The sequence below is a fragment of the Microplitis mediator genome, chromosome 5, assembly GCF_029852145.1.
Source record: "Microplitis mediator isolate UGA2020A chromosome 5, iyMicMedi2.1, whole genome shotgun sequence".
NCBI classification, from domain to species: domain Eukaryota; kingdom Metazoa; phylum Arthropoda; class Insecta; order Hymenoptera; family Braconidae; genus Microplitis; species Microplitis mediator.
In genome coordinates, this window is record NC_079973.1 from 12984271 (window position 1) to 13006544 (window position 22274).

The 22274-nt window shown below is 33.8% G+C and overlaps 2 protein-coding genes across 4 annotated transcripts in view; both read right to left on the reverse strand.

The window, feature by feature from the left end:
• Nucleotides 1–22274, reverse strand: part of LOC130668636 (PDZ and LIM domain protein 3) — a 129026-nt gene that overhangs the window by 78050 nt on the left and 28702 nt on the right. The window lies entirely within an intron of this gene.
• Nucleotides 1–22274, reverse strand: part of LOC130668640 (uncharacterized) — a 35644-nt gene that overhangs the window by 2054 nt on the left and 11316 nt on the right. Inside the window, exons 2-4 of the mRNA XM_057471026.1 lie at nucleotides 4287–4576; nucleotides 548–1182; nucleotides 136–240 (exon numbers count right to left, since the gene is read on the reverse strand). Coding sequence (XP_057327009.1) covers nucleotides 136–240; nucleotides 548–1182; nucleotides 4287–4576 — 1030 coding nt within the window. The remainder of the gene's footprint in view (nucleotides 1–135; nucleotides 241–547; nucleotides 1183–4286; nucleotides 4577–22274) is intronic.

A 22274-nucleotide genomic window follows, 5' to 3' on the forward strand; every position in this document is an offset into this window, starting at 1 on the left:
AGTTTTACTTTTGACCTGGGTGTTCATTTGGAAGATTAAAATAACTAAATAATGAGAAATCTACTTCCATTTCGGCTGCCGAATGGCCTTTTTCTGTTTTAATTAAAAATTTTCTTTAACAGTAAAATTACTCACCAAGGAAGTGAACCGATTGCCGTAGTAACACCAGAAAAGTAACTGGGCGAAACATGTTATCCAATATGACAAAAATTTGACAAACATCGATGTGTCATTTGAATTCTTAAAGCAGAATACGATTAAAAAATTATATTTTTTGATGCAGGGTGCGGAAGTTTGTGCTCAACATTAAGAAAAAAAAAAAAAGAATTCGCGCAAATTTCCCTATATCAAAATGACGATCGCGAGCAAATTTACGTGAACTAAATTAAAAGATATATTCGAATATCGATTGTCATAAAAGAACGTCGAAATAGAGGTTGTGAAAAAAATATGTCAATAAGACAATCAGCAAGACCATCAGCAAGTCTTCCTTGGTGTGATAAGAGTTATTAATTATGATTTATAGCGTAAACTTATCAATACTCGCCATAATCAATTGGAATCCACTAAGGCAAATAATAGTAGTACTTGTTGCAAATTGAACCAACAATGATGAGCTAAATATTTGATTAAGTTGATTAATCATTTCAATAATTCTCTGATGGTTTTTTATGCACGTTTTGAAGCGCGAGAAAAATGAATCTTCAACAATATTTTCTATTTCGTTGTAATAAAATGGCAAGAATTCACATATTTCTATATCTTCATCAAATATTTCAATATTATTTAATTTATTTTCTATCTTCACTAACTTGTCAGTTGGTATTGGAGAAACTAGCGTTGCACGTCTAATTGAATAAACATTACAATTTTTGTAATTCGATGTTAATACTTGAATTTGTATCGTTGACCATCTAATGAATCCTAAAGTCATCGCGTCCATTGCGATTATAACAATAAGTGAGCATACAATTATATAAGACTGGTGCAACACAATTATTTCATGATTGGGAGATTTGACACTGTCAAATGGATAAATACATCGTATTGGTACTGCGCCTTTTTCTTGTGGAACCAAAAATAGAACCGTTATTGCAAACAAACAACAGGACACACAGAAAAATAATAATTCCAAACTTTCTTGAAATATACAATTTTTTATACTGATTATTATTCCAGAATCTGTGAAATTAATAGTTTACTCAATTTTAAATCTGTATTAAGGGGGATCACTAGTGTAAAATTTAAAAAAATCTATTTTGGTTTTTTTGCATATTTCGATAGTCTACTGTTAAAAAAATTGTTTGGATTTTCCAAACATTATATATAACGTAATAAACACATACAATCGAGTTTGAAATTTCATTGTAACGATCGTATAGAATTTAAAATACACGCTTTTGAATTTTCAAATAAACGCTTCAGATTTTCAACTACAATTATTTAAAAATTAAAAAGAAAGTATTTGAAAATTATGAAACTTGTATTTGAAAATTTAAAAAGAAGTATTTGAAAATTTAATGTGTTAATTTGAAAATTCAAAAACATGTATTTTGAATTCTGTATGAAATTAGTAATCAAATTTCAAGCACAAATATATGTGTTTATTGCGTCATATACAATGTTTTGAACATTCAAACAATTATTTTAACAGTGTATATCACATTTAATACTGTATCATTTTATCATTTATCATACTGTCAATGATGTTCAGTTCAGTCACAAGTTTTATTTACTTTATATTATTGAGGAAATAAAAACTTAACAATAATAAAGTCTGATGTACACCGCTCACATTAATCACACAGATATTTTATATTTCACTACACAATCCTTGATTACTGAACACGCAACACGTCACGCGCAGAAATTTCATATACAAGCATTTGAATTTTCAAATAAGTATTATGAAATTTCAAATGGAATTATTGAAATTCAATATGTCTGAAAATTTTCAATACTTGGTTTAAAAATTTAAAAAACAAGTATAAATTTTAAGTACACGGAAAGAAAATTATGGGAAGTTTTCCTATGCATTATGGGAATGGTTCCCATAATGGTATGAAAATAGTACCTATACTACTATAGGAATGGTTCCCATATATTATGGGAACCATTCCCATAATAGTATGAGAATAGTTCCCATACCATTATGGGAACCATTCCCATAATGGTATGGGAATCATTCCCATACTATTATGGGAATGGATCCTATATTGGTATAGGAACTATTCCTATAATAATATGGGAACTATTCCCATAATATTATGGGAACCATCCCTATAATATCATAAATTTTTTTTTTTGCTCAATAGTGTAGAAATTTCCCAAAATTTGAATTTTCTTGAATCTTTTGTGCTGACAAAAAATTCTTGTTAAAAATTTTAATGTTTTTTTGCCAAATACGATTTTTTTTTTCAATGTTTGAATTTTTGTTTTTATGTTTAATAATATTTCTGTGTATTGTAGAAGTGACCACACTTCTTTAAATTAATTTTTTCATGATAATATGGGAACCATTCCCATAATATTATAGGAATGGTTCCTATAATAGTATGGGAATCATTCTCATAATATTATGGGGATGATTCCCATAATGGTATAGAAACCATTCCAATTGCATTATGGGAATCATTCCCATAATATTATGGGAATAGTTCCCATACTATTATAGGAACCATTCCCATAATATTATGGGAATGGTTCCTATAATATTATAGAAAGTATTCCTATAAATTATAGGAACCATTCCTATAATTATAGGAACCATTCCTATAGTGTTATGGGTATCATTCCCATAATTATAGGAACTATTCCTATAATTATGGGAAACATTCCTATAATTATAGGAACCGCTCCCATAATTTATGGTCGTAATTCCTATGATGGTATAGGAAAAAATTTCACAAAATTATGGGAACCGCTGCCATAATTTTCTTTCCGTGTATGTTTATTAAAATTCGTATTTTTTATCTGAATTTTAAATACCAGCTTGATTATTAAATTACGTATATTAAATTTGAAGCTTTTTTTATTGAAAATACGATTCAAATATCTAGTTATGAAAATTCAATTCCTTTTGTATTGTAATTTTCAAATTATTTTTAACAGTGCACGGAGAGAATTTTTTGATAAAATTTACCCTACAATTTAGAGTAAGCCCGGGCCAAAAACAAAATAAATACGGAAAGAATAAAAACTGGTTCCTTTTGTTTGACTTTTTACTCTTTTTTACTTGAAAATTATTCGAAATTGGGGTTTTTTACTCCATAATTGATCACTATTGAGGAACGGAAGAGTAATTATTCATCCAGGCCCAGTTTTACTCACAATTAACAAGTAAAGTTCATTAGATAACTTTTTCCGTGTACATGAACTACTGATGAGTGTACCCGGGTCAGAAATAAAGCTTGGTTCAGCCTCGCTTCACCTTATTTTCTTTTGAAGTTATCGATTTGCTGACGATTTTTCGATAAGATCTCGACTTTTTTTACTTAGATTAAATTTTTTTCAACTTTTTGAACTTTTTTGATCTTAGTTTGAACTTATTCGTCTTTATTTCGAGCATGATAGTCATTCGCCTTACTTTTGACTTGCTGAATCAAGTCGAAATAAAGTTATTTATTTGCCTTACTTTCGCCTTAATATACAAAAATTATTTCACCTTAGTTCTGACTTTTTCGACTTATAATTTAAGTCGAATAAGTCTACATCAAGTCAGTTTCGACTTGATTTAGACTTTTTCGCCTTACATTTTAAGTCGAATAAGCCTAAACCAACTCAATTTCGACTTGATTTCAACTTTTTCGTCTTAATTCAGGACTAAGTAAACCAGTTAAGTCTAAACCAAGGCGAAAACTCAATGTATTTCATATCTCCGTAAAAAAAGTCGAGTTTGTCTTGTAAAAAACGGCTCCAACTTTAGACTTGGTAAACCAAGTCCAAATCAAGTTTTATTTCTGACCCGGGTACCCACTTACGAGTGTTGAAATTATTCCCACAAATTAAATTTTTAAATCTCACGTGATAAGTTACAAACTTTTTACGATATTTTACGAATAATTTGTATTTTTAAAATAATTTAGAACTTTACAAATAATAACTCGATTCGATACAAACAATTCTTAAGTTAGAATTATTCACGCACCCTTAATTTCGACTAAATGTATACAATACATAATTTCCACAAAATAAATACGATATTTCAATCAGTTCTCAATTAAAATATTTCAAAATCTTAATGCATATATGATGTGTTGAATTGTAAAAAAATACAATATAATTACCAGATGTTCTTGAAAGTACATGAATTGGATCGTAGACATGATCAATGAGTCTTAATATTTTGTCATAAGAAAGACTAAATTTGTATGCTTTGAACATAATCATTGTTGTAGCAAAAAAAAAACATCCATCGTAGCCAAAAATAGTTAAATCTGTCACGTTATCCAACGCGTCAGCAACCAAAGTTATAAGGTAACAAATAAATACCATTAAATTGAAAAATCTGAAGATAAAGTTGAATATTTTCCAGCCGATCTTAGCTGAGGGTAATAGTGGCCAAATACCAGTAAGTCTGTGAATGGTAGATAAAATAATATTATTAGTTTAAGTACAAAAAAAACATCGGTCTATCAGTTAACCCTGCGGGCCAGCCCAAAAACTTCCCGCTGTTTTCGAGCTCAAGGAGCTAAAACATTATTGTGAATACATTTTCGAGCTCGAAAATACTTTTGTATAACGTTGTTTTCAAAAAAACTTTTTTTTAGCATTTCTTTCTCCCACGATATCTCGCGAACGAATGAACCGATTTTAATAGTTGAGGAGGCAATTGATGCGTTTTATCAAGTTCTAAAGCTGAATAAATTTTAAAATTGATTTATCCAGTCGGTTTTGAGAAATTTCAAAAAAACAAAAAAAAATTTTTTTGAATTCTTTCGGCAACGGTTTCTCTTGAACGAATAAACCGATTTTGATGGTTGAGGTAGCATTTGACGCAGCTTATAAAGTTTTAGAGCTGATCAGATTTTGAAATCAATCCATGCAGCAAATTAACAGTTATAAAAAAAAACATTGTTTTCAAAAATTTTATTTTTGAAATATCTCCGAACGCACCCTACCGATTAAGCTCAAATTTTTACAGCTTTAGATATTAACAAGCCGCTTCGAATGACACCCTAACGATCAAAATCGGTCTATCCGTTCAAGAGTTACAGATATTTACATACATACATACGTACACGGAAAATAAATTGTAGTAGTGGCAACAAAAACTGAAGTTCTGTTTACCACAGGCTGTAGTATGGCATGAGACAACTCCAAATTGTGATTAGATTTACTGCAATATTGCAGTTAAGCGTCAACTATCGAAAAAAGTATAAGATATGCCACAGCATGCGGTATTTGTAACTCCAACTGTAGTTCAATTTACTCGATATGCGGTTACGTAAAAATAAACGGTATATAACCTAAAATGTTTTTAAATTATTTTTAAAAATCACTTACTGAGTTATTTATATGTACTAAACATGGTAGGGGAGCGTGGGGTCGTCCCGGTCAGCGGGTCGCCCCGGTCACCCAAATTTTGAAAAGTCTATCATATTAGTAGTTTATCTATCGAGTGCGATCGTGTTAAGACGCGAGTGTGACGATTGATGCCCGAGCCGAAGGCGAGGGTACCAACACACGAGCGTCTTAGACTCGATTGTACTAGATAAATACATTAGTTTTTGTGACAGATATTTGAAATTTACTACATTTAGTGCCTATAAATGGCAGGTTATAAATCCACGTTTAGTTATTTGGTAAGATTGTTTTGAGTATTTGTTGAAAATTAGAGAGAAGTCGGTAAGTGGACGAATTAAAATGATGATAAATTTTGTCACAAGATTGTTCGTCAAGTTACTTCGATATTTTTTGGTCGTTTGCTATCGCAGATGTAACCAAAAAATATTTTTTGATCCGATGATGACGTCACTATTAGAACGATTAGGTATCTTTTTTACCAGCTGTATCTTATCTAATATTTTTAGCTGCTGACTATAGGCGCTAAATGTCGTAGATTTCAAGTGTCTGTCACAAAAAATAGATTTTGAATTTAATTTAATTTTATACTCTCATGGAATGAGAGGTAATTAATGAGCCCTAACGTTAAAAATTATTTACTTTTTAATAATAATAAATAAATAAAAAATTAATCGACTTTTGATTTAACAATCAAGGACATTATCAGAAGGTTTTTTAAATATTTTACAAGAAGAAAGGAGTTTATGATTGATTTGTATATAATCTACAGACATTTCTTGGAAGTATAATTTTCAATCCTTTTTTTTTAAATTCAGTTTATTTTCTCAAAAATTAGTTGGGGTCGTACCGATCAAAGTTATGGGGCCACACCGGTCAATTCGTTTCACTTGTTTTTTCGACTGACAATTCGTGTGTTTGTTTAATAAAAATATTAACCAATATCTTATTTAATAAGCAATTAATTAATTGAGGTAAGCTTTTTTAAAGTTTAAGCTAAAAATTTTTTTGTTCATCAGGGGCATTTTCTTCTACAACATCGTAACATTTTTGTTACAATATTAATAAACAAATGAATAAATTATAGATGCCTTGTAACCGAGTACGGAAAACGGAAAAAAAAAGTTGAATGTCGTTAGTTATCAATATTACATTTTTTTCTTTACTGCTTAAATTTAAGTTGACCAAATAAAATTTTAATTTTTTGAAATTTCAGCAATACGACTTTAGATTCTTAATTGATGATTTGAAATTAACAGTGAACGGGATGACCCGACAAATGACCGGGGCGACCCGACGTGTCAGGTCGCCCCGGTCAAACTTACAATTTTTTTAATTCATCAAATATTTCTATTTACTTTTATACTTTAATTTTTAAGTATGTGTCTTTGAATCTCTAGATTCCTTAGAATAACATAATGTCCGTTTTATGATCTAATTAGGATAATTCGAAAAATTTTGAAGGTTTATTTCTTAGGTGACCGGGGCGACCCCACGCTCCCCTACTGTCAGACAATGGCGTTATGTTGATTGAAAATTTCACTTCAAATTGACGGCAAGTTCTTCTGTTAAATTGCATCCAGATAACGGCAGTCAATTTGCACTAACTTGCACGCAAATATTATCCAGCCAAGGCTTGCCAGAAACTTGTCTTTAAGTTAGCCGAAAATGTTTAACTGCAGAACTTGCTGAGCAATTATCTTTAAACCGTGGCTATCAGGGTATATAAGATACCCTAATAGCCACTTTAGCTTGAAATTGACATTGAAATTGCCTGAAATTTGCTGCCCGAATTTTCTGACAAATTGACAGCAAAAGTTTGAACGAAAAATTTTCGGTTAATTTTTGCTCAATTTACCCGAATGCACAGTTTGCTTTAGCGAAAATTTACTTACAAAAGTTTTCTTGACTTTTTTGGTCAAATTTCCGTCAACTTGGGACTTTTCCGTTTTTGAGGACAATTTATATACAATTTGCTACACAACTCGACGTAAATTTACTACCCGGATTAAAATGCAAATTTACTTCAAAAGTTGACTAGAAAAAAGTTGTCGTCAACTTTTAGACAAATTTTACTTCAATTTATTGTTAATTCGACTTGAGCAATTATAAATATTTGTTTACCCTCAATGGGAAAGTACTCATCTTACTTGTTTAGTTACAGTTATTTAACTCGAATTATCTTGAACGGTTTCCGAAGGATAATCTTTTGCATGCTCGGACACCGCGGGCATTTTTAATGCGATCCCACTTCTGACACCAAAATTTTTATTTATGTTACGTCCAGACAGACATAACATAGAACAGTCCCTTAGTTTTGAGTCAAGACACTTAAGTCCTTTACTCGGGTAACGGGGACCTCGTTATTTGGTGCCGAGCATGGATATAGGTCAGGAATATGTATATTTTCCTTAATGTTAAAATGAAAATGTCAGGACTTACAGATACAGGTAGTTTATTTAGTTTTGAAGATGTTTGTTGTTACAATACAACAGGTGCTGGCTGCTGTGGCCTGGTGTTGGCTGGACAATGACTGCGACAACCTGTGGCGAATTGGACCCTTCGAGTAGCGTTGAATGGAGGTGATTACGTCGATGTTGACTCTTCTTAAATGGCACCGAATTGTTCACAAATCACTTCGCTGATTTTAAAAGCTCAAATTCGCGTCCGCACAGAAGGCTAGATAATTTCTGACTAAATCCGCACTATTCGCGTAATCGCGCGTTCCGACCCGGAGTAATAATTGCACGAATGAAATAATGTCTTGGAAGATATTATGTTAGGCCCGTTTTCCCAAAAATAGGCAATAATTATACTTCGGATTTAATAATTGAAAAATAGTAACAAATTGTAATGGGAATTTGAACCGTGTCTCTATGGAGATGAATCAAAAATAAGACTGGAGTCTTGAAGTAAAATAGATCTGATCGCTTCAGAGTATTTAGTCGATATGATTGATATAACAGGAAAAATAATATACTTGAAATTAAAGGCGAGAGAGCGAACAATAGAAAAAGACGTGCTCCTTATATATGCTCGGAGTCTTTGTTCTCCCTGGGGTGTTCATGAAGAAAGGGGGTGAACTCCCACTAGGTAATAAAAATTACTTACGAGCGTAAGTATTCTAATTTTTCGGGGGACCAATGGGCATCCAGCTTATCAGTGGTTGGATGGACATTATGGCTCTATGATAAGGAGATAATCATATAGGTCCCTTAAACGTTAGAGTAACCAATCAGAAGATAGTGAGTGGCTATTCCCCAAACTGTGATCGTTAGAGAAGGGCGGATCATTATGGTTGTCAATATAGTGATAAGATGAGTGTAGGATCGAAGATGGGAAGTGGCTAAGTGGTGTCATTTTCAGGGGAAGTATTCTATCCTGGGACTTGGAGCTAGGTATAAGAGTAGGGGAACGTTTGCCCGGCAACTGTAGATTTGGTGGTCAGGTAAGGTAATTAAGACGAAACGTGAAGGGTTGGGTCTTATCAATATCACGTCACGGTTGGCTGGCTACCGACTTAACAAAGGTTTCGATCATTGAATTTTCATTGGCTGATGGGCAATTTAATAAATTCAAATTCTGTTGTCTAGTGGTTTACCGGATGCGTTTTTATATATTCTAGCTAAGAACTCGTCTTGATATTGACACAGCTGCCCAAAAACTTATATCGAAGACGTTACTGCGATTTTATATTCTTTTATTAAAGAGGAATAAATGGACCGTCGTGTATAAAAAAGATATTAGGATATGGATCGACTTTTAATTTAACAAAAGACCGGATGCCGCATCGAACAGAGGCTAGTTAAAGTTGGTGGTACTCTGCGGGAGGTAAAGAGTCGCGGTTGAAGACTCTTTGTGCTAGACTCTTAGTCACCGTTTAAGTTGTACCTCTGTTATGATTTAAATGTAGTAGTGATCGGCTCATACAACTGCATTTGGGTGGTCTGATTAGAAATTCCTTTGTTAGCCTTCTGTACAGCTGTCGAAGATAAGAAGCAACAGAAAAAAAAGACTACCGAACGAAGTTGCTTCGCACGAGGAATAAAAATTTTTATTCCGTATAAAATAAATTTTATATTGAATATTTTCCCGCTCGATCTCGACGTAACACACCTCCGCACTTAGAAATGAGCGTTGGGGTCCAATGAGCGCAACGCGAATGTCCACATGGATTGTCCAGCCAGCATTACATAATTCCATTTTAAATCTATTGTTCATAAAATACTTGTAACAATTCCCATTACTCTCTTTATCTGCAAAAGAAAAGGTCTGTAGAGTAAGTTATAGAAAAATGCTGTTACTTTTGTTGTATAAATGTTAATGGTTATAATCAATGCCAGTTACTTTTAAGATCCCTTATTCTTATATTTTATTATTAGGTGCTTACTAAGATTATCAAAAAAATATATATATTTTTTTTTTTTTTTTTTTTTTTTATATTTTTTTTTGTTTACTGTCGTAGGAGAATGCAAGTTACCCTCACAGTTGTCATTACATGTTCCAAAATAATTATTCGACTGGTATATATGGATTTTGAAAAAAAATAGAAATAATAACATTTAAGCACCGCAAGAAGTTGCGACAGTTATCAAATTCGAGACCAATGTCTTCATGTATGTATGTATATCGTTCCTCTCAATTTATAGAATTCGTTAAGAGACAAAGTGCATAAGAAGTGAGCAGAAAAACAACAATGTCAGTTATCACAAAGCGTGACCGTGAGGAAGGATATATATACATTTACATAATTCGTCTTTTATATCTTACTTGCGTGATATTAGATAGGGAAGTTTACCTGGCTACTCTCTCTGATGAAGTCGATGTCGTAGATTCTGCGGTGGGTAGTTGAACATTTTTCTGGAGAATATTTGCGAATTTTCATGACCATAATGCTGTCCAATGAAACGGTGAACGCCAAAAATTTATATTAGACAATCTTCCCTTTCCTCCGTCTTAAAGATCTGTTGGTCGCGTGGTTCTCAACTGATATCTTGATATTGTGGGTTCCCACGAGGTAGTGTAGTGTGACGTAGCAGGACTTTTGGCCGCTTTAAGACAAGTTAAAAGTACCTGGGGATCACTGTCACCAACAAGAGGGCACTTCAACCCCTGGAGAAGTTGATCACCAATTTCCCTATCTTCTTGGCGATCTGACCAGTTCTGGATGCTTCCGAATAAAGGTCATCTGAACAAGATGACAACTCGTCCCTGGCGAGTTCAAAGAGGGGTCTATGAAGACCCTGCGGAAGTACAGTGTTTTCTTGGTGTGATACTGACGTCATTCTCTACGATGTAGGTGAGTGTGAAACAAATCATCGCAAGAATGTTGTCTAGAATGAGTTTAAACTGGAACAGTAGTGGGCTGGCGCTCACAGAAGATGACGTGAAATTTTCAGTTGAAACGCCACGGAACTTGACCTCGTAGAGCTGCTGTGACTGCCATGGCTGTTCAAAATACGCATTACATAGTCAATTCGAGTACGAAGGAACTACGCAGTGAGTGGAGGATATCGCCACGAGGAGTCTGATTTCCTATTTGATTCGAAGAAATCAGGTTTGCAGTTCTTGGTTGTTTCATTTCCCTGTCCCATAGTGGCCCGGTCGGCAGCGTCGTTGGTGATAGTAGCCAGAGTATTCCTCATATCATAGTTTATTATTTTAGTTTTAGAGTAAGGTTCAATTAATTTTACATAATGATAAATTATAGAAGTAAGTAATTACATATTTTCCCTTCGAACTATTACGTGCATGACAAGTGAGGATCACCATTATTTGGTCTTCCCTTTTTTTTTCTTTTCTTTCACCGAGCACAAATTCTTCAGTTTTATGTAAATTTGAATAGGTGCCAGGGAAAAGACGCACGGGCTACTGACCTTTGAATTTTCTATTTTATAATCTACTTTTTCAAAAAATTTTTTCATACGTAATTACGATTTTATTATCGATACTTTTCTTACAGAATGTTAAGCGTAACCCCTTTCTCTCATTTTTTTTGTACCTCAACCTTAAGAAGGAAACAGTACTGTTCACTAATATTCAAGAACGATGTCCACAGTTGCCCGTTATTATCATATAATCTTTAATCGCAAAGTTATAATAACTAGATATAGTTATTATAACAACTGTATATAACTGAATTATAACATTTACCTGGTTTCTTCTTAAAGTTTGTCGTGCGATAACTCTTAATCCTATTCAATATTATCTATTTAAGCACACCATATATGGAAAGAAATTTTTTTTTTTTTTTTTTTTTTTATATAATTTCAATCGTGTCGTCACAAAGGGAAACACGTAGAATAACAAATTGTACACGTGTATAACTACACTCTAAAAATAAAATTATAAAACTCACAAAGAACCAAAATTGGCTTCCCCTTACGAAAACTTGGATAAATTATAACTATGGCTAATGAGGTTTGCGCCCATACATGGAAGCTATATTTTCTTATTTTTACACACAAACCAAAACTAGCTAATATTATTTTTGTTGTCACCATATTGGTTCAACTTTATATTTGATTATAAAAATTTTCACGCATATGTTAAACTGCCCTATAGGTTCTAACACACCAGGTAAAATTGTGTAATAAATTTATTTTGTAACTGTTTTGATTATAATGCAACTCTTTAGTTTATTTTATTTTGATCTTGATTGTTGATTTAATATAGATATATTTTTTTATGAGATTATTGATAATCGTGCGATTCTTCGGGTTATTTATTTTATATTAAGAAATTGCACATATATAAAATTACTTATTATGGTCAACACACAAAATGAAATTCATTAGTATTATAACAGAGTTTGTTTTTTTTGTAGATTTGTTTTAGGTCATTAAAATTTTCTCGCATATATAAAAATATGTATGCTTTTTTTTCTAAATTTTTTTTTTTATTATAGTTCAAATCTTTGGTAGATTTTATTTTGTTCATAAGAATTTGCACATGATTATAAAATTACCGTATACAATTTAACACGCAAGAGAAAATAAAATTGATTAGTATTATATAAATTTTCTTTGTGGTTGTTTCTGTTTTTGTTTTTTTTTTTTTTTTTTTTTTATTCAGCTGATTTCTATGTCAAGAGCCATATTACAATTAGAAATACCCCGTTTTTGTAAAAGTAGTTACAGGAAGAGAAAATTTCGTTTAATGCAGCTAACAATTACCCAAACATAAAAATTTTTTCCCCCTTTTTTTTTTATATGTTTCGAGAACCTCTATATATTTCTAGGAGTGTTAATAGGTATTTCTGCATGCCTGAAAATTTTCAATAATGGTAAAAATGTATGTTAATTACTTGAAATTGTACGATACCCATAACCATATATACTAAGAAAACTCATTCTTCTGGACAAGAAAAAGAGGGAGAAGAGAAAGAAAAAAGGAAAGAAAGAAAAAAAAACTGAAAATAGCTTCACATAAGTCCTTATAAAGCATCAGCTATGCATCCCAAAATATTATTACTATTTTTATATATATCCTTTTTTTAAAATTTACATGCATACATCCACAACCCATTATGTCAATAGTTTCATGCTATAAATATGCCCATTAATAATGTATATTTTTTTTCAAAGAGATAATTTATAAAGCATAGATGAGGAAAGAAAAAAAAAGAAGTTAGATTCTTTTTTCAAATGTTGGATAGCCAGGAACAAGTAAAGTAACGTATTCAGATTCGTGATGGTCCAGAACCCTTCAGCTCTTATCGTAGTACTGCATTGCTTAAGAATATTACAGTTGATGACAAAACCATTACCAGACAAGTTGGTGAACTGTAACATACAACTTTGATTATCTAAGTAAATAATTATATGGAAATTTGATGTCTCTGTCGATTCGTTTGGTCTCGAAATCTTCCTTGTTATACCGTAGTTTTTATTTTGTACAGGGGTTTTACCATCTCTTATACAATTATAATTTGTTGGTGACTCCATATTTTACCTTACTTCAGTTATACCCTTAGAACCTTATATTCATACCTTCAACGAGTTGCACTTGGTTGCTCGGTCCTTGCTCTGGCTTACATTTCCGATAGCTTGCTCGAGGATTTGTTACGGAATACCTTTCTTGGTCACACCAGCAACCTGACCTATAAGCGATGGCACATAGACAACCTAGTATAATTGATGTCGTTAATATTATTCCATAAACAATAAGATTGCAAATTTCCATATCTTCAATGTTGACAAGTTTAACTTTCTGGAGTTCCTCTTCAATTAAGGACAAGGTAAAATCGTAACTTAAATGCCCATAGTTACTAGTGAAGACCGATGGCTTAAAGGAATAGGTTTTATTTGTAATGTAATATAGAGGCTTATAGTTAATGATTTCCGGTAACAGTTTGGATATATTCAAAGTTACGTTTGGCTGATGATTGAGCTCATTGAATTTCCTTGCGTCATGATGACCTATTAGGTTGATGTCGTTAATTCTAGCTGTACATCCCGGTTTAAGAGTGAGTATCCCTGCGCTAGATATCTTCATACTTTCTGTGATCCTTGTCTCCCACAGGACTTGGAGTTGCTCTGGGTGGGGTAGGGAATACAACCATCCTCCTGTTTTTTCGAATGGCTTCCAAAAAGCACTATGAGTTTTACTTACTTTGTGTCGCAGTTCTTGAAAGAACTTGAGTCCGAATAAATGAGCAGGTCAGTTTCACACGATGACTGAAGACTTCTATCATAGATGACGGGGGTTGGAGTGCAAATAAGAAGACTCTTCATAACCTTGCATCGGGCTAACATTTCTCGGCTCCATAAGGAATATAATTTCTTGTCCTTTGAAATCAATAAGTAGTCTTCCTTGGGTTGAATGTACGCAGAGCCCAGGAAGGCATCCCCGATGGGTTGTTCGACCGGGTATGGATTCATTTTATAAAGACTGTAGACATCCTGTTGGACTAATGGAATGTATAAAGTGAGGAGGAGTTGATGATTAAAATAATCGTGGGTCAGTCGCGAAATTCCGTGTATCTCCCCAGAGTATATATCGCTGAATTTTAAAGGTATTAAATATTTCTGATTGTTTGCAGCATAATTCAAGGTTGCTATTCTTAAGGTTTTAAATCCTAGAAGGCTTGGTGATAGTTGCCCTAAAAGTGCTGAACTTATTGTACTCGTAACAGTTCTTAAGTAAGATATATAATTTTCAAAACAAGATTGTGTAATGTTACTCCAAGCATTCAAGTGCTTGAGATATGTGAAATAGGTCGTGTTACCTTTAAATATAGATCCCGTGAAGTTTCGTATTGGATCCCGGTATTTTAATTGAGAAGTGATTTGATTATTTAGCCGATTTTGTACTGCATCTAGATCAGAACGAATTATCTGAGTGCTGTTCATTAATTGATGGGTAGATATCCATGGTCCCATTTCTAGAAACTCAAATTCCTTAATGTAATGGTCTAAGAGTTCTTTGTTGTCGGAGCTGTCCAGTACAAATTTGTCAGTAACCACCGATTCTGGGCTAAGCATCTGATGAAGTACTCGAAGGTAATCTTCTATTTCTTGACTCCTTCTTCGATAGACATCTAGTTGTATGTAAATTTGACAAGTGGTTGCATCTATTACTCCAAGGCATTCTTCATAAACTTCTTCAATTTCCATCCCCTGAATGGTTGGTCGTCGAAGCCGAATGGTATTGAAGTCAATTCTAGTTACCAGCTTCCATTCCTCTTGAGCGAAACGTACTTCCCCCAAGGACTCGTAGTACAGCCCTGCCTTCAGGTTAAATTGTTCCATTTTTACCGCACTACCGTTAATCTTTGTTACCACAAAGTTGACGAAGAGGACGGCCATCCAAGTTGCAGTCTTCATGTTGCAGCGTATCCTATACAAAAATTCATATTTAGCCGACTGAATTTTATAATTTTCCTTTTTTATTGGCCTTATTATACGTCCAAGTTGTAAAACAATTTTTTTCAATGAACTTATATGTATCCCTACATTGTCCAGGTAACTAAACACTCTCGTGCACTGAAAACCTGACAAAACTATTTTTAACACTTTCTTTTCTTTTATGTTTATGTGACTTTGTTGTAGTACTTGTATCGTTATTTTGATATGCAGTTTTTCTCCAGATGTCGGATTTGCACATTCGATATTGTTACTATTACTATTCCCGAATTGCACGCTCATTGTATAATATTCACTTGTGTTAATCCCGACGTCAGTATTACTTTTGTCGCGCTGATTATCACTATTTATTCTATCGTCATCGTTAGTAATTTTAACACTAGTGATACCTGTATTACTATCGCTGTCATCAACTGTACCTTCCTTATTGCTTTTCATCTTACACCTCTTTTTACCCCGATCTCCGTGGCGAATATCCAAATCATCCATCTTAATATTAACGCAATCACCTTCATTATCGAAAATACGCCAGCAATCATCGGAATTTTCTTCATTCTTAATACAAACTATTTCTTCGTTTTCTGAATTTCCGTCATCCCTGGAACTATAGGGAACATTTCCTCTCTTTTGAGATTCGTCGTCGATATTCTTGCCATTACTAAAAATTTTAGCTTTTTCGAAATCGCGAGCATTACCTTTACTAACTAAGTTCACAAAACTTTTTCTGTCGCAATTACGAATCATACAAACATTCATGTTCCTGACAGTATTGTGATCGCTATCAAAATTTCCAAAATTATTATTCCCAAGATTCTCCGCTCTCCCGACGGCTCTTTCATCGTAATTATTATTATCCGTAAGGTTCTTATTCATTTTTTCAACAGTATTCTCACCGCTAGTAAAATTCTTAAAATTATCATTTTCTCCGACGCTATTCTCGCCGTAGATAAAATTTTCAAAATTATCATTCCCAAGATTCTCCGCTCTCCCAACGGCTCCTCCACCGTAATTATTATTTCGCACAAGATTAATTTCTTCAACGGTATTCTCACCGCTAGTAAAATTTTTAAAGTTATCATTTTCTCCGACGCTATCCCCGTCGCAATTAAAATTTCCCAAATTATCATTCTCAAAATTCTCCGTTCTCCCGACGGCTCTTTCACCGTAATTATCATTTCGCACAAGATTAATTTTTTGAACGGTATTCTCACCGCTAGTAAAATTTTTAAAGTTATCATTTTCTCCGACGCTATCCCCGTCGCAATTAAAATTTCCCGAATTATCATTCTCAAAATTCTCCGTTCTCCCGACGGCTCTTTCACCGTAATTATTATTTTGCACAAGATTAATTTTTTCAACGGTATTCTCACCGCTAGTAAAATTTTTAAAGTTATCATTTTCTCCGACGCTATCCCCGTCGCAATTAAAATTTCCCAAGTTATCATTCTCAAAATTCTCCATTCTCCCGACGGCTCTTTCACCGTAATTATTATTTTTCACAAGATTAATTTTTTCAACGGTATTCTCACCGCTAGTAAAATTTTTAAAGTTATCATTTTCTCCGACGCTATCCCCGTCACAATTAAAATTTCCCAAATTATCATTCTCAAAATTCTCCGTTCTTCCGACGGCTCTCTCACCGTAATTATTATTTCGCACAAGATTAACTTTTCCAACGGCATTCTCACCGCTAGTAAAATTTTTAAAGTTATTATTTCCTCCGACGCTATCCCCGTCGCGATTAAAATTTCCCAAATTATCATTTTCAAAATTCTCCGTTCTTCCGACGGCTCTTTCACCGCAATTATTATCTCGCACAAGATTAATTTTTTCAACGGTATTCTCACCGCTGGTAAAATTTTTAAAGTTATCATTTTCTCCGACGCTATCCCCGTCACAATTAAAATTTCCCAAATTATCATTCTTAAAATTCTCCGTTCTCCCGACGGTTCTTTTACCGTAATTATTATTTCGTACAAGATTAATTTTTTCAACGGTATTCTCACCGCTAGTAAAATTTTTAAAATTATTATTTTCTCCGACGGTCTTCACACCACGTTTAAGATTCGCAAGATTATTATTATTATTATTATTCTTTCTGTCGCTATTAGCACCGCAAGTAAAATTCTCAAAATTATCATTCTCTCCGCGATTATTTGCATAATTGGACGCTCGGATCTGACGGCTTTCTGCGGCGCGCCTTGACGCTAGGGCCCTCGGTAGTTTCCACGAATTTTCTTCATTGTTGGCGCGTGCCCCTCCGTCGGTAGATGGGTCCGGCGGTCTTTTTGTGAATGACCCTCTATTTGTATCCCTTCTTTTTGTGCATTCTACTGTATGATGCCCCGGTAATTTACAATGATAACAGATTTTTTCTCCGATACTTCTATTTTCGAGTTCACGAGGAAAGATCGAAAGTTTAACATTACTTCGTGAGTTATCATTATCATAATTATTAGTATTGCTATCGTAATTATCGTAATAAATGTTACATTTATCATTATTTCTATATTTATTCCCGTAATAATTATCGTATCGCATGATGTCACGATTAGATCGATTATCAATGTCACCATTGTATTGATTATAACTCATTTTATTTTCACGATATGGGTTCGAGTTTACATTATTCTTTTTATACTGATTATTATTATTATCAATTGTTGAATTATTCGGGCATCGATCTCGTGAATTTTTGTCGCAGCTTAAATTCCGTTGATAACATGTTAAAGCACTGTGCCCAATTTTATTACAAATTTGACAAACAATGAGTTGCCCCTGCATACCTCGCTCTCGTTTTCCATCCCAGCTAGTCAGTAAATCATAGTCAAAATTTCGATTTAAATAATTATTATCGCCCCCCGACGGGGTATTCTCCCTCAATAAATCCATAAAACGCAGATCTTTCTCGATTTTCACGGCTTCAATTATGGTTTCACGGAGGATTCGGTTCCTTGAGATTTTGTATTCTATTTCCGGCTTAAGTCCTCGTATCAGATAGTCCCGGAATTGATTTTCGTATCTTAAAATTTCGACTTCGGTCAAAGGTGCATTATTTGGTCCCTGCGATCTTGCTACGTCTAATATTTGATTCCCCAATGTGCGAACCCGGTTAGTATAAGATAATGCAGATTCATCGTCGCGTTGGAAAATTCCTCCCATCTCGCCGATCAATTGGTACAATGACTTAGGAGGCTCATACAACTCTTTAAGATAAAATAAAAGAGCATCTACTGTCTCGAAAACTTCTCCTCGGATAACTTCTCGCGCTTCACCCCGTAATTTGCTGCGCAACACTAATACCAAATTTTGCTCAAGTTCTTGAGGCACCATCGCCTGGGCTTCTTTACATCCTTCAATGAAATGGGCCAGTGGTATATTCTGACCAGTGAAATGAGGAACCGCCTCGACCGCATTTTCAATTGGGTTCGGTAAAATCACGTATGCTCGATTCATATTAAATACTAATATCGTCTACCGGTGTAACTTCACGATTATGTTAATTCAATCTTTCACTATCCGTCGGCCTCCAAACGCGCTCCATTCCTTCCTCTATCTTCCTTCTTCTTTCTTCGTTAATTCTGATCTATTTTACGCGCTGCATCCTCCGCCCTTTGTTCGTATGTACGGTCTTTCCCGATTGCTTGCGCTCTGTCTCGTACTCATCTTACTTGTTTAGTTACAGTTATTTAACTCGAATTATCTTGAACGGTTTCCGAAGGATAATCTTTTGCATGCTCGGACACCGCGGGCATTTTTAATGCGATCCCACTTCTGACACCAAAATTTTTATTTATGTTACGTCCAGACAGACATAACATAGAACAGTCCCTTAGTTTTGAGTCAAGACACTTAAGTCCTTTACTCGGGTAACGGGGACCTCGTTATTTGGTGCCGAGCATGGATATAGGTCAGGAATATGTATATTTTCCTTAATGTTAAAATGAAAATGTCAGGACTTACAGATACAGGTAGTTTATTTAGTTTTGAAGATGTTTGTTGTTACAATACAACAGGTGCTGGCTGCTGTGGCCTGGTGTTGGCTGGACAATGACTGCGACAACCTGTGGCGAATTGGACCCTTCGAGTAGCGTTGAATGGAGGTGATTACGTCGATGTTGACTCTTCTTAAATGGCACCGAATTGTTCACAAATCACTTCGCTGATTTTAAAAGCTCAAATTCGCGTCCGCACAGAAGGCTAGATAATTTCTGACTAAATCCGCACTATTCGCGTAATCGCGCGTTCCGACCCGGAGTAATAATTGCACGAATGAAATAATGTCTTGGAAGATATTATGTTAGGCCCGTTTTCCCAAAAATAGGCAATAATTATACTTCGGATTTAATAATTGAAAAATAGTAACAAATTGTAATGGGAATTTGAACCGTGTCTCTATGGAGATGAATCAAAAATAAGACTGGAGTCTTGAAGTAAAATAGATCTGATCGCTTCAGAGTATTTAGTCGATATGATTGATATAACAGGAAAAATAATATACTTGAAATTAAAGGCGAGAGAGCGAACAATAGAAAAAGACGTGCTCCTTATATATGCTCGGAGTCTTTGTTCTCCCTGGGGTGTTCATGAAGAAAGGGGGTGAACTCCCACTAGGTAATAAAAATTACTTACGAGCGTAAGTATTCTAATTTTTCGGGGGACCAATGGGCATCCAGCTTATCAGTGGTTGGATGGACATTATGGCTCTATGATAAGGAGATAATCATATAGGTCCCTTAAACGTTAGAGTAACCAATCAGAAGATAGTGAGTGGCTATTCCCCAAACTGTGATCGTTAGAGAAGGGCGGATCATTATGGTTGTCAATATAGTGATAAGATGAGTGTAGGATCGAAGATGGGAAGTGGCTAAGTGGTGTCATTTTCAGGGGAAGTATTCTATCCTGGGACTTGGAGCTAGGTATAAGAGTAGGGGAACGTTTGCCCGGCAACTGTAGATTTGGTGGTCAGGTAAGGTAATTAAGACGAAACGTGAAGGGTTGGGTCTTATCAATATCACGTCACGGTTGGCTGGCTACCGACTTAACAAAGGTTTCGATCATTGAATTTTCATTGGCTGATGGGCAATTTAATAAATTCAAATTCTGTTGTCTAGTGGTTTACCGGATGCGTTTTTATATATTCTAGCTAAGAACTCGTCTTGATATTGACACAGCTGCCCAAAAACTTATATCGAAGACGTTACTGCGATTTTATATTCTTTTATTAAAGAGGAATAAATGGACCGTCGTGTATAAAAAAGATATTAGGATATGGATCGACTTTTAATTTAACAAAAGACCGGATGCCGCATCGAACAGAGGCTAGTTAAAGTTGGTGGTACTCTGCGGGAGGTAAAGAGTCGCGGTTGAAGACTCTTTGTGCTAGACTCTTAGTCACCGTTTAAGTTGTACCTCTGTTATGATTTAAATGTAGTAGTGATCGGCTCATACAACTGCATTTGGGTGGTCTGATTAGAAATTCCTTTGTTAGCCTTCTGTACAGCTGTCGAAGATAAGAAGCAACAGAAAAAAAAGACTACCGAACGAAGTTGCTTCGCACGAGGAATAAAAATTTTTATTCCGTATAAAATAAATTTTATATTGAATATTTTCCCGCTCGATCTCGACGTAACAGAGTTAACTCGTGTAGGGAAAAACTTATATGAACATTATATTCAAACATACATAAATTTTTGCCGTTTTATATAATTATATATTTTCTTATATAAAATAAAAATATACTTTGTTTTCATGCGGGAAATTTTTAAAAATAAAGTATTTTGTTTCATGTAATAATTATTTTATTTCATTTTATTGAAAAAAAAACAAACCCAACAGTTTACGCCAATAACAGGGTTTATAGAATTATACGTAATGTAAATATGAGTTTATATATTTACAAAGCTCAACAAAATGTCTTATAACTAATACAATATCAATATAATAATAATAAAAAACATGTAATAAAAATTAATTCATTAAAGGGCATAGCCGGATTAATATAGGAATTCTGCCCCATGGCTTTTTTGACTCAAACTTAGGGGGTCGATTTGGTGTCGAATGAAAATAATTCACCTCAATTTTTAGCTCTTTAACTCAAACGGTATTCGAGAATTTCAAAAAAACCTGTTTTTTCGAAATTATTTTTATTTTTATAGTAAAATTCGGAATTAATCAATGATGATTTTTTTCCTAATTCTTACGAGTCTAAAACATGAAAAAATCATATGATCGTGATTCTCAAACGGAAAGCCGATTTTTAACGGAGAAAAGAAAATTATAATCTTTTTTTTTTTAGCCTTTTTGAAATATGTCACTCACCAAATTTCGTCAGAAAAAGTCTTTCATACTCCTCTATACTCAGGAATTTTTTTGAATTTTTTGAATTGGTGGAACAATTCAAAAAAAATTAAAAACTCATTTTTTTCTTAAAATCTTGCGTTTTAACAAACTTATATTTTTTTTTAGTACAAATAAATACGTAGGAAATTTTTTTTTACCAAAAATATATCTTTGCAAAAGATAAACATAAAAAATCAGTAGCCTACAGTCATTATAAGGGTTATTAATGATTCAAAAGACACTTAAAGGTAATACTTATTAGGGTGTCCCAAAAAAAAACAAATATATTTTTTTTCAACGTCTTATGAGCTCAAAAGTTACTTTATATTATAAAAAAAATCCTCACCGAATTTCAGCCAGATATCTTATAACGGTGGGCCCTGGCTACTGCGTGTCCAGATAGCCAAGAACCACAGTTAATTAAATTTCCCGAAATTACTGATTTACTTAAATTTACTATCATTAATTATACTTATTTTATTCTAAAATTCTGGTTCCAAAAGACAGGAAATGCTCTCAGGAAGCAGGTACTCGTCCTGACCG